General features: G+C 43.2%; 1 protein-coding gene across 4 annotated transcripts in view; it reads left to right on the top strand.

Moving 5' to 3' along the window:
* BBS10 (Bardet-Biedl syndrome 10) overlaps nucleotides 1-13,324 on the top strand; it is a 179,663-nt gene that overhangs the window by 39,637 nt on the left and 126,702 nt on the right. Inside the window, exon 3 of one of the 4 annotated variants that reach the window (XM_059934704.1) lies at nucleotides 9,880-9,940. The exons of the other annotated variants lie outside the window; for them this stretch is intronic. Coding sequence (XP_059790687.1) covers nucleotides 9,880-9,886 — 7 coding nt within the window. The 3' untranslated portion in view covers nucleotides 9,887-9,940. Of the gene's footprint in view, nucleotides 1-9,879; nucleotides 9,941-13,324 lie in introns of those variants that run through there. 4 annotated transcript variants of the gene reach the window in all.

Raw genomic sequence — 13,324 nt, 5'->3', positions numbered from 1 at the left:
GAGGATGGAGCGCACTTGGGTACTCAGGGAAAGAGTTATTTACCAGCCTTTTCACTTACTCTAAATGTCTTGGGAGATTACCTAGGATGGAGGAACAATGCTGGCAAGAAATCTCATTCCATTCTTTGTTTATATCTGCTAGAGTAGTGATTTTTTTTTTTAACATCTTTATTGGAGTATAATTGCTTTACAGTGGTGTGTTAGTTTCTGCTTTATAACAAAGTGAATCAGTTATGCATATACATATGTTCCCATATCTCTTCCCTCTTGCATCTCCCTCCCTCCCACCCTCCCTATCCCACCCCTCTAGGTGGTCACAAAGCACCGAGCTGATCTCCCTGTGCTATGCGGCTGCTTCCCACTAGCCATCAGTTTTACGTTTGGTAGTGTATATATGTCCATGCCACTCTCTCACTTTGTCACAGCTTACCCTTCCCCCTCCCCATATCCTCAAGTCCATTCTCTAGTAGGTCTGTGTCTTTATTCCCATCTTACCACTAGGTTCTTCATGACCTTTTTTTTTTTCCCCTTAGATTCCATATATATGTGTTAGCATATCGTATTTGTTTTTCTCTTTCTGACTTACTTAACTCTGTATGACAGACTGTAACTCCATCCACCTCACTACAAATAACTCCATTTCGTTTCTTTTTATGGCTGAGTAATATTCCATTGTATATATGTGCCACGTCTTCTTTATCCATTCATCTGATGATGGACACTTAGGTTGCTTCCATGTCCTGGCTATTGTAAATAGAGCTGCAATGAACATTTTGGTACATGACTTTTTTTGAATTATGGTTTTCTCAGGGTATATGCCCAGTAGTGGGATTGCTGGGTCATATTATAATTCTATTTTTAGTTTTTTAAGGAACCTCCATACTGTTCTCCATAGTGGCTGTATCAGTTTACATTCCCACCAACAGTGCAAGAGAGTTCCCTTTTCTCCACACCCTCTCCAGCATTTATTGTTTCTAGATTTTTTGATGATGGCCATTCTGACCAGTGTGAGATGATATCTCATTGTAGTTTTGATTTACATTTCTCTAATGATTAATGATGTTGAGCATCCTTTCATGTGTTTGTTGGCAATCTGTATATCTTCTTTGGAGAAATGTCTATTTAGGTCTTCTGCCCATTTTTGGATTGGGTTGTTTGTTTTTATGTTATTGAGCTGCATGAGCTGCTTGTAAATTTTGGAGATTAATCCTTTGTCAGTTGCTTCATTTGCAAATATTTTCTCCCATTCTGAGGGTTGTCTTTTGGTCTTGTTTATGGTTTCCTTTGCTGTGCAAAAGCTTTTAAGTTTCATTAGGCCCCATTTGTTTATTTTTGTTTTTATTTCCATTTCTCTAGGAGCTGGGTCAAAAAGGATCTTGCTGTGATTTATGTCATAGAGTGTTCTGCCTATGTTTTCCTCTAAGAGTTTGATAGTGCCTGGCCTTACATTTAGGTCTTTAATCCATTTTGAGTTTATTTTTGTGTATGGTGTTAGGGAATGTTCTAGTTTCATACTTTTACATGTAGCTGTCCAGTTTTCCCAGCACCACTTATTGAAGAGGCTGTCTTTTCTCCACTGTAACATGCTTGCCTCCTTTATCAAAGATAAGGTGACCATATGTGCGTGTGTTTATCTCTGGGCTTTCTATCCTGTTCCATTGATATATATTTCTGCTTTTGTGCCAGTACCATACTGTCTTGATTACTGTAGCTTTGTAGTACAAAGCTCCCTGAAGTCAGGGAGCCCGATTCCTCCAGCTCCATTTTTCGTTCTCAAGATTGCTTTGGCTATTCGGGGTCTTTTGTGTTTCCATACAAATTGTGAAATTTTTTGTTCTAGTTCTGTGAAAAATGCCTGTGGTAGTTTGATAGGGATTGCATTGAATCTGTAGATTGCTTTGGGTAGTAGAGTCATTTTCACAATGTTGATTCTTCCAATCCAAGAACATGGTATAGCTCTCCATCTATTTGTATCATCTTTCATTTCTTTCATCAGTGTCTTATAATTTTCTGCATACAGGTCTTTTGTCTCCTTAGGTAGGTTTATTCCTAGATATTTTATTCTTTTTGTGGCAGTGGTAAATGGGAGTGTTTTCTTAATTTCACTTTCAGATTTTTCATCATTAGTGTATAGGAATGCAAGAGATTTCTTTGCATTAATTTTGTATCCTGCTACTTTACCAAATTCATTGATTAGCTCTAGTAGTTTTCTGGTAGCGTCTTTAGGATTCTCTATGTATAGTATCATGTCATCTGCAAACAGTGACAGCTTTGCTTCTTCTTTTCTGATTTGGATTCCTTTTATTTCTTTTTCTTCTCTGATTGCTGTGGCTAAAACTTCCAAAACTAGGTTGAATAATAGTGATGAGAGTGGGCAAGAGTAGTGATTCTTAATTTTTTTTTTTTTTTTGAGTCTGAGGGTCTGAGATCCTTCTAAGAATCTAACAAAAGGAACAGACTGTCTTTCTAGAAAACACACATTGGTACGTGCACACATGCATGAAACACACATGAAACATAATTTTGAGTTCAAAGAACCCTAGAATTAAGAATCAACCCTCCACATGGGTGCACCCATATATACTGACCCTCTTTTTGCCATTTTGCCACTCTTCCCAGCCCCGGCCTGGGTGGAACAGCCTCAGGTCTATGTGACATAACAGCTAAGGAAGGCAGGAACAAAGGAGGAATGACAGGAAATCTGCTCTTCCTATCCCAAATTGAATAACTGAATACAGTTTTCCATAGAAATATGTTCCTATCTGTTGATCACTGTCTAGATTATCGTTAGGTCCATATTGCTGGTATCTTGTGAGTTAACAGATTGTGAGCTTGCATGGGGACAGAACCACTCATCTTCTTTCTCTGCGAAAATGTGTTTAATCTTCCAACCAAACAACCTCTGAATGAAGCTTTGGAACTTCTAAGTTGGGTTCTTAGTAAGTTGGGGACAGACTGTGCTCCATTTGTGAAAGAGGAGAAAATATCATATTAGCCATGTAATTGGGCTGCAAGCCCAAAGACTTAAAAGGATGCACGTTATGGAAAGTACTATTTTTAATTTAAAAAATTGAAATATATACCACATGACGTTAGGACTCTGTGCTTTTAAACCCCCTCATGTCCTCTGTGATCTAATGCATCACCGTGGTGTTGGTAAGTGTAGGGAAGGCTGTGCTTTTTCCAGCTGGTAAGAATTTTTACGTAGACATAGATTTTTTCTTAAAAAATCTTTTTGCAAGGCTGAATAACCAGCTATTTTAATGATCTAAACCGCCTAAAATTTCAGTACTTTGGATTCGATTTTGATGCGTAGTGTTCTATAGAAAGCACAAGCAAAAATGTATAATTCATGAATGATGTGGTACATTCATGATTTATTTACAGCCCAAAACTCCTGGTAACTCAGAGAACATCAAACACCCTACACCCTGGCCTGCCATTTAAAGCAGCATCTAGGGAAAAAAAGGACAAGACAGAACACAGGAGATGTACTGTTAACTTTATATATAAGGCAATGAGTAAAACACCTAAGTATTTGCCAAGAAATAAATTGAACAATGATAGAAATAAAACATGGCTTTGAGAAAACTAGAAGTATCAGGAGATTGACTATTGGTGCCATGAGAGAAGTTGTATATGCTATTATTTGTCACGGCCTTCTCTGTCTGCTTTTTCCTAATTAATTCTTCATCATATCTTGTGATTTTTTTCAGTCTTCCTGAGTATTCCTATTTCCTAATAAAATTTTAACTACGAAAAAACCCTAAAATCCCTAGGACGGTTAGGAGAGGGACATATTTCTGTCAGTTTTCCAGGACAGTTACTAGTTCATTGTTTCACGAAACATTCTGTTACATATCACAGGTCCCTGTCACCCCTTACCAGCACTGGCATCATCCTTAGCCCACACATTCTCAGCTGGGAGGCTATTTCAGGCGTGACTCCTCACTGGGTGGTGCGTTACGTTAATCTGGAGTCACCCCGTTGATGATCAAACAAAGAGTTGTGGGGGTGGCTAGGTGGGAGTAAGGATCACAAAGTGTCCTCTTTTGGTAAAATTATATTTTCCTCTCCACAAAAAAGCGACTGTCTCTATTAAACTGGTAAAATGGTTAATAAAAAATAAAAAATTATTTTTAAATCCTCCATGAGTTTTCATAAAATGCAACTCCATGTGCACTGGAGACCTCAAGGCTGAAGGACACTCTCCACCTGGCCCCAGGCCTGGGGGACAGTGTATGTCCCCTGAGCTGGGGCAGGGATCAGATGGGAAGCTTAGCTACCCAGGCCTGGACTGACCCTTTTGTCACAGTTGAGGCGAATTATCAGTGGTGGACAAGCTTTTGGTGAAACGTGAGTGGTTCTGAGGGTTCATTTTCCTAGGGGTCATCAAGTTCTGCCTTCTCCAGAAACCCCCACCCCACCCTGTTACAGCGCCTTTGTCTATTAACGATAAAACCCCAACTTTGACAAATCCCTGTTCCAGGGGGCATTGTGGGGTTGGAATCCTCACCATGGATCGCCTCCTTCCACCTTTTGTACAGGTGGGATAGATGGAAATAATCACTCTCCCTGGGAGAGATACTTTGGCAGGTCGTCCTTAGCATGGATTTTACCTCCTTTCCTTCTCTTCAAATATAACTAATTCTTGTGGGAGTTTGTCTTAGTCAGCTCAGGCTGCTATAAAAGCTGCCATAGATTGAGTGGCTTATAAACAACAGACATTTATTTCTCACGGTTCTGAAGGCTGGGAGGTCCAAGATGAAGGTGCCAGCAGATTCAGTGTCTCATGAGGGCAACTCCTCCTGCCTTGCAGGTGGTTGTCTTCATACTGTGTCCTCACATGGCAGAAAGAGGGATCATCTCTCTCATATCTCTTCTTGTAAGGGCACTAATCCGATTCCTGAGGGCTCCACCCACATGACCTAATACCTCCCAAAGGCCCCACCTCCAATTACTACCACATTGAGGATCAGGGCGTCAACATATGGACAGGGAAGGGGGCGGGGGGATGCAAACATTCACTCCATATCAGAGTTTATTCCTAAGTAAAAAACAAACAAAAGAAAAGAATAAAACAAGAACTTTGAAGAGCAAAAGACACTCAGTGGGTTAAAGCCATGGGGAGAATGGGGGTCCTGGCTCCCCGTTGCAATTTGACCACCCTACACATTCACCCTCAAACCTGCTGCGTTGTTAGCTGTGGTTGCCCCAGGGACCTAATAATTTTAAGGCTTTGCAGGAGGCATATTAGCCCATATGGGCAAGCAGAGTAGCATTTAGGGTGACATGTGAGGCAGGACTCCTTTTTCATGTCCAATTCTGCTATTTCCAATCTGTCATTAGAGCACAATATGTGTGATGTCCACTACAGCAGGTACCAGGCTGAAGGCCTCTTAAGAGGATCATAAATGAAGACAGACTAGCTCCATTAAGTATGTTGTAAAATAAATTATTCTTCTACTACTTTTCCTCCCTTGGGTTTTTGAGTTAGTCTGTGTGATACTATTAGCATCTGTCTTACTTTCTCCTTTAGGACAAAGAATAAAGTCAGTTGCTTTAGAAGAAAGTATAAACATCTTGTCAAACAAAGAGGAAAATTGGGCTCTTTGGAATGTGCAGGCCCCGATTAAATAGGAAAAGGGGAAGCAGACCCCAAGTCATAGAAGCAAGGGTTACAGAATAGAATAAACTTTTCAGTGGGGAAATCTTGGACTCTGTATGGACGCTGTCCCATAAATATCTCCCACAAGCCACACATACCACTGATCTAAGTCCACCGGGCAACCTAGATTATGATGCTTCTAGAGAGACTGAATCTATAGACACAACATTAACAAATGACCTATGAACAGACCAAATCCTGTGGACCAGCTTTGCTGTGAGTAAGTCCATCTGAAACAGCAGTATCAGCAGGGATGGGGTCTCTGAGATCAACGGCCACTGCAAGGCTAGAAGTGGGGCATGGGGATGGCAGACTTTCTAAGAAATCTGCTTTTGCTAAGATGGGGTCCTCATCTAAACCTCTCTCTAGAGCAAACTACCAGGATCAGAACTGGTCTCCTGCCATGACCTGTAGTGACCAGTGGGCAGCTCACCTAAAATGGGATTGAGCCTAGAGCATATCAGCCTCTGAGTGTGGGCCAGAGAAAAACAGCTAAACAGGCTGTTTATTTCAAAATTCTCAAATTCTCTAGTCTGCATGCCAAGTACGATACAGTGAACAAGGGGATTCAGCCGGAGCTGGAATTGATCAGACATGAGTTGCACACAATGGCATATAGGTTTTAACTGGCACACTAAGCCCTCCTGGCTCATAGTTGCTCTCTGGGGTGTTGTGTTAAGGAGGATCCTGAGCCTGAATCTGAGCCCAACAGGAAAGAGGACCATGATCAGTGGCAATATGTACCATGGGCGAGGATTGGAAAAATAGCGGCCATGTGCCATATATGTACCATCTCCGAACACACACTGACAGTAATGCTCTGGGCCTAGAAAAGTAGGCTGGAATCTAGTCATGGAAAGCTTCAAATATCAGACTAAAGAGTCTGCCCTTCATTATGTGGAATTTTGTGGTTCGTTTGGTCAGAGCAGTAGTTCTAAAAATATGGAATGTGAATGTCTTTAGCCAGATCCATTCTCTCCACCTGGCAGCAAGCCTCCACAGCTCCCTGTCATCCTAAACATTCAGTCACATCTTACACCTAAATCAACTGAAGGTATTTGAGTTTGCAGCCCTGTTGCAGGAATTAGAGAATCATTGATGGATTGCGAGCTGGATTGTGAGCTGAAAAATGACATGCTCAGAACAGATTTTAGGAAGATTATTCTTGCAAAGATATAAAAGATGGATTGGAGGGAAGGAAAAAGTAGAAGTTGCAATACCACTTAAGAAGTTCCTGGAACCCTTTACTTAAGTTACATAGACCTAAACTAGGACTATGGGAATAAAAAGAGTGAGCTAAGAGTCGTGCAGAAACGATACCAAGGTGCAGATTGGGTGTAGTAGGTGGAAAGAAGAGAGACTTCAAAATAATGTCAAAGTTTAAACCTGAGGGCCTGCGTGAAGACTGGTGATCCCATTAATAGATATAGGGAATTCAAATAGAGGAACAGCTTTAGGCTGGGGTGTAGGAAGGAAGGAGATGAGTGGATGAATTGTAGAACCCAGTTATTTTTCTGATGATGCTACTGTTATATGGACTCACAACACAGCATTTTCCTGAGAAAACCTGTGAGTTAAACATGGTGTCTTGGACTTCCCTGGTGGCGCAGTGGTTGAGAATCCGCCTGCCAATGCAGGGGACACGGGTTCGAGCCCTGGTCTGGGAAGATCCCACATGCCGTGGAGCAACTAAACCCGTGCGCCACAACTACTGAGCCTGTGCTCTAGAGCCCGCGAGCCACAACTACTGAGCCCACGTGCCACAACTACTGAAGCCCACGTGCCTAGAGCCCGAGCTCTGCAACAAGAGAAGCCACCACAATGAGAAGCCCGCGCACCGCAACGAAGAGTAGCCCCCGCTCGCCTCAACTAGAGAAAGCTGCGCGCAGCAACGAAGACCCAGTGCAGCCAAAAATAAATAAATAAATTTATAAAAAACAGAACAAAAAAATATGGTGTCTTGTCCTATCTTTTCCAAGACTAATGGAGGGAGTCCAATTTGGACACCTGGCTGGGATTAAAGGTTTAGCCAGTGGCCATGGAATAGAGCCAAATTAGCTGGGATAGAATCTGTGCCCTTGACCAGAAGAGCAAAGGACTAGCTGGTAATCAGCTTCAGCCATTTAATCAGATATCGGTTTCCTGTCCTCAGCTTCTTGCCAGCTGGATGGTCGCCTTGCCTTACCGCCTGGCACAGCTTTGGGTAGCTGTCACACTGAACTTGTTTGATGCCTCACCTCTCTCGGTCAAGTGTGGAATTGATGGGGTGAGCACGATAGGGAGTGGGAAAGTATGGCTAGGCCAACAACAAGTGTGGGTACAGTCTTGCTGGATGCCTAGGATTGCACCTTGCCTGCCCATTGGGTCCAGGAGACCTGCTTCATGATGCCAGATGTGGGGCTTGCTAGTGACCCTTGCCGCACACCCCCCACCCAACATCTTGTCATCGATACTTGATGCCAAGACCCGTTCTCACCTGTTGAGTCCCAGTTCAGTTATCAATTAATTTAGTGGCTTGGTATAATCTTTTTGTTGTTTTTTCATGCTTGTATAGATTGACTGGGGCTCAAGTGAATGTCTCACGGGACCTTCACACGTCTGTGGGTGGGGCTAGAATATCCAAGGTGCTTCATTCACATGTCTGGTTCCTTGGCAGGGACAGCTGGAAGCTGGACTCAGCTGGGCTACTGATGGCTGGGTCTCTTCCTCTCACCATACAGGCTCCGGCCTCTCCATTTTTCATATGGCCTGCTCACATGGTCTCTCCAGCAGGTAGCTGAACGTCTTATATGGTGCCCAGGGATTTCCAAAGCACAAAAGCAAAAGCTTCCATGCTTTCTGGTGACTTAAGCTCAGAACTGGCACAGTGTCACTTCTGCCTTGTTGTGTTAAACTGAATCATACAGCCAGCCTACGTTCAGAATGGGAAGGGACTTCTTAAGGATGTGAATATTGGGAGGTGCAATTCACTGGGGGGGCGGGCATCTGATGGCTTCACATCTGTCTCTGAATAAAATCCTCTAAGGAGCTCTGGGAACTGTACCCCACACCCTCTGACCTCAACTCATCCTCTCTCCCTCCCTCCCCCAATTCTCTCTAGCTACACTGGCCCCTTGCTTTCCTTCAGCCTGGGAGAGGTGGGGGGAAAGGAGACATCAGGGAGGTGGTGGTGAGAGCCTGAGTGGGTCTTGCCAGACATGTAGGAATCATTTAGGAAGACAGTTAATGGTAAGGGAATCCCAAGAAAGGGTAGAACATTTAAGAGCACTGAGGATTTTGAAAATTGCCAATTGTGTGATTAGAACATAGAGTAGCTCTTGGGGTATTACAGAAGATGAGGCTAAGAGACAAATTATGAAGGAAATTATGTGCCAAGCCAAAAAATTTCATTTTGGTTTCCTAGATATTGAAGGGTTGTAAGCAGGAAAAACTTGATTAGATTTGCATTTTAGAAAGAGCACTCTTTGGTAGTTTGGAAGATGCAAAGTTCGTGGGCCCATGAAAGATGAGGTGGAGTAGAGATAATCATAATTGTCTTCTATCCAATCAGTGAATGAAAGATTCTTTGTAATATCCAGTCCCAATCTGTTCCTGTTGAGGCCCAGGAACTATCTCTTCATGCTCTTTCTCGTTAAATATGCTGTTCCCAGCTAATTTATATCTTCCACTGCAAGAAAAAGGTAGCAACACAGTTATTACTCAAATGTCGTGGCTTTCGCAAGCTATTTCTGTAGAAACAATATAGATCTTTTTGCTCCTGCAGTTCCCTAAAATCAGTTATTTCGCACTGTTTGTATCATTACTCCTGATGTGGGAACATCCGTCATGCTGCCTCTCACACTGGCTTCCAGTGATCCTCTCGGAGGTTGTTATTCTCTCAGAGATCATTATCATTGATCATGATCACAAATGCAAGTCTTGTCCAGGGGATGCAGGAAAATGTGAACCATAATTCATTTTCTGCTCATGTTAAATTTATTGTTCAGGATTTTATACCTTAAATGTAAAATAGCTCATATTTCCAACCATGACTTCTTTTGAACTCTTTAGGCCATACTCACTGCATTCCTAGAATGTTATCTCTCTTAACATTGAACACACTCTGAACTTCCACACCACCACCTTCAGTGAGGATGGGAGAGGAGCCTGTGGATCTAATGGGAAGAGCACAGGTCCATTTACTCAAGGAATGTCCATCCCTCATCTGGCAGGCCTTAAGACCTACCTGGGAGAACACGATGTCACCATATCAATCAGAGGAAAGAAAGGACATTGATCAGAAGGCCTGCTGCTGCTGCACAGCAATGATCTCAAAGGCCTTGGAGGAGACAGGTGTGGTCACTCCTGAGGACTCCCTGATATGTGGTATGTCGCCTGCAAAAGGAGCGGGGTGACTGCCCTGGGTGCCAGCTGCAAAGGTTAGAGGTAAAGGATTCCTGCTACCACTGTCAATACCCTTGGGTGCTCGAGAAGGATTCCTGCTACCACTGTCAATACCCTTGGGTGCTCGAGACCAGAGATGGCACTGTAGTTGGAGCATGGACACTCAAGAGCCAATGCACAGGCCCACAGATGCAGCTCAAGTCCGAAGATGGGCAGTGGACTATCAGTTGTCCAAAGCCCTGATTTTTTCTTATGTCTTTTGTGAGTGTCAGTAACCCCAAATCAGAATGTCAGCACTACTCTGGCAACCCAATGTTAAACTATCTTGTGAAATAAATACTGCATTGGCCAGTAGGAACAATCTGCTTGTCAGTCTGCACTCCTGGAACTGGGGCTTGGCCATGTGATCCCAGAAAAACCCCATAGGGGCAAGCTCCAGAGTTCCTTGGGACAACCATACCAGGTAGAGTTTCAGAGAGCACTCTGAAGAGGAGAAACAGGGACCAGGAACCATGCGGGCTAGGAAGTAACTTGCCTGGATGGCACTGCTGGACCCAACCAGTCCCAGGCACTGAAGGGGACTTAGAAATGTTTTTTAAAAATTTATTTTATTTATTTATTTATTTATTGCTGTGTTGGGTCTTCGTTGCTGCGCGTGGGCTCTCTCCAGCTGCGGGGAGCAGGGGCCGCTCTTTGCTGCAGCGTGCGGGCCTCTGATTGCGGCGGCCTCTCTTGTTGCGGAGCATGGGTTCTAGGCGTGCGGGCTTCAGTAGTTGTGGCACGCGGGCTCTAGAGTACAGGCTCAATAGTTGTGGTGCACGGGCTTAGTTGCTCCACGGCATGTGGGATCCTCCCGGACCAAGGCTCGAACCCGTGTCCCCTGCATTGGCAGGCGGACTCTCAACCACTGCACCACCAGGGATGCCCTGGGACTTAGAAATTTTTGAGGAAAGCCCTCTAAAACATGAAGCCCACTTTATGGCAAGGTGCCCTGCTTGCCCATGTCTAAGTGTGGTGCTCACAGTTTAAGGGGCACTGGATTGAATTGCTAGGGATTCATTTGAGAGACTCTTAGAAGAAGCTAAGGGAAATGATCCATAATAATGATTTCCAAACTCTTCTCCCCCCTCCCCTTCTCTTGAACATATATATATATATATTTATTTATTTTTTTTTTCAAACGGCTCTTACAAGGAACACCAGTAGGTAAACAGATACAAGCCCACATCATGGTGGTTGAAGTGGGTCATAAGGGCTCAGAATCAGGGGTACTGAACTCAGGGCTGATGGCTGAGTTCAGTACCCCTACCCCTGAGACACCTCTGTCTCTATGGAACACTAGGAAAACGATGGGCCTCCATGGAACACAGTTTGAAAACCACACATCTAAAGACTGTGCACACAGCCTGGTGGTTTAAATGTGAATTGCTGCTCACTCTGCTGTTAGTATTGTAGCCATCCACTAAGATTTCCCACGTGGTGTTTTCTGATTGGCTTTGGAAGTTTGTTGAACTTAAAGCCACTTTAACTTTTTCAGTTTTCCTTTTTCCTCAGGAATCCAGTTCAAATCTTTCTTAAGTCTTACAGTTCTCCCCTGCTTCCAACTGCCCTACATAAGACTATAAGGAAATTTTAGGTAAGGGAGTTGTTGTTATTTATAGACAATTTATAATAACTCCCCCCAAAAGGAAATACCAAAAGAGTAAAATAATCTACCCAAATGCTTACAACCAAATGAATTGGAGTGAAACATGACGGTGAGTATCCATACTTGTGCTTGGTTCTGTGTGAAGGATGGTGTCCCTGCAATTTCATTTCAGGCCCACTTGGAAATGATTTATTTTCACTGGAAAGTCATCCAATTTTTTCTTCCAAAATCCCTTTATCAAATGGCTCCAGGAGGGTTTCACTGTTTTCTGGAGAAGAACAGTAAAGCTATTGTGCCTTAAACTGGAATGACTGACAGCAAAGGAGGCCGAACTTAGTGCCTTTGCACCACAGATAAAAGGGCTGCTTTGAAATTCTTGCCGACCAGTTGACAGTATTTTCATTATTTCTGGAAGCCTAACAGTGGAAACCTTTTAAAGGAGCAGGACTTTGTGTCGCACACCCAGGGTAAGTTAGCTGAAATAGTGCACATTCTACCTCTCCTGAAGCTTCCAGAGGCTAAAGGCTGATGACCTACAAAAGTGACTTCACTAAAGATGTAGAAATGAAACCCAAACGGGTTGTACGGATATCAGATCAAACCTGACCACTGAAGAAAATGTGGAACAACCGAGAGGAATCTCTATTTCAGTGGCCTGCAAGCCGAAGCCTGGCTAGAAATTGGGCAGAGGGTTGCAGAGAGTAGGAGCCAGAACAGGGGCAGGGCCTCTTCCACTGGTGGATGGCGTAAGTTAATGAAAGAGAAACTGCCTTTTGAACACTTTTCTCTTTGAGTGCTTGCAGAGTGAGCTCTGTTGTTTTAGCCCCACGTCTTACCGATCCTTGAAATGGTGCCCGCTATGGGAGAATTGCTCAGACTTGCTCCTACTGTCCTCCTTCTCCCTCTGCTGTCAACAGTGCCACCTGCAAGGTGCCTTCAAGTGGGGAAGGACACTTTATCAACCCACACATTTGAGCATCCATCAGGGCACAGTTCAGCGTCACCTCCTCTGAAGCCTCCTTGTTCCTTTTATTCAGAATTAAGCTATGCTACCACCATGAGCTTTAAATCTTAGCTTTACACAGGATGCCTTGCACTTTATTATGTTGTGTATTTTAACGAGGTAATCCCTGTAGACACGAAGCCTGTCTTATTTACACTCTGTTCTCTGTCAGCATCCACAGCACACTTGTCTTTTCTGGATTTTCAGATCCTTGGATGTTAGTTGAGAATGCCACATGCTTGGTAGATTTAAAAACGAATAAGCATCGGTTTATTGGCCATTGTGATGACATTTTTTGTGGAGTACCTCTCTATGTCTATTCCTCACTTTTCTATTGAGTCACCTGGCTTTTTCATATTGGTTTGTAGGGTTACATATTCTGGATAACAATCCTTTGTCGGTTGTGAGTATTGCAAATATCTTCTCCCACTCTGTGGCTTCTCTTTTCATTCTCTCAATGGTGTCTTTTGGTGAAAAGAAATTCCTAATTTTATATAGTCCAATTCATCATTTTATTTACAGCTAGTGTGTCTCAAGAAATCTTTGCCTAGTCCCAAATCATAAGGGTAGTCTCCTAAATTTTCTTCTAGAAGCATTATTTTCCTTTTCATGTTAACTAGTC

This window comes from Balaenoptera ricei, chromosome 10, assembly GCF_028023285.1.
Source record: "Balaenoptera ricei isolate mBalRic1 chromosome 10, mBalRic1.hap2, whole genome shotgun sequence".
Taxonomy (NCBI): domain Eukaryota; kingdom Metazoa; phylum Chordata; class Mammalia; order Artiodactyla; family Balaenopteridae; genus Balaenoptera; species Balaenoptera ricei.
The sequence above is the reverse complement of the archived record's forward strand: the minus strand, read 5'-3'. Positions and strand labels throughout refer to the sequence as shown.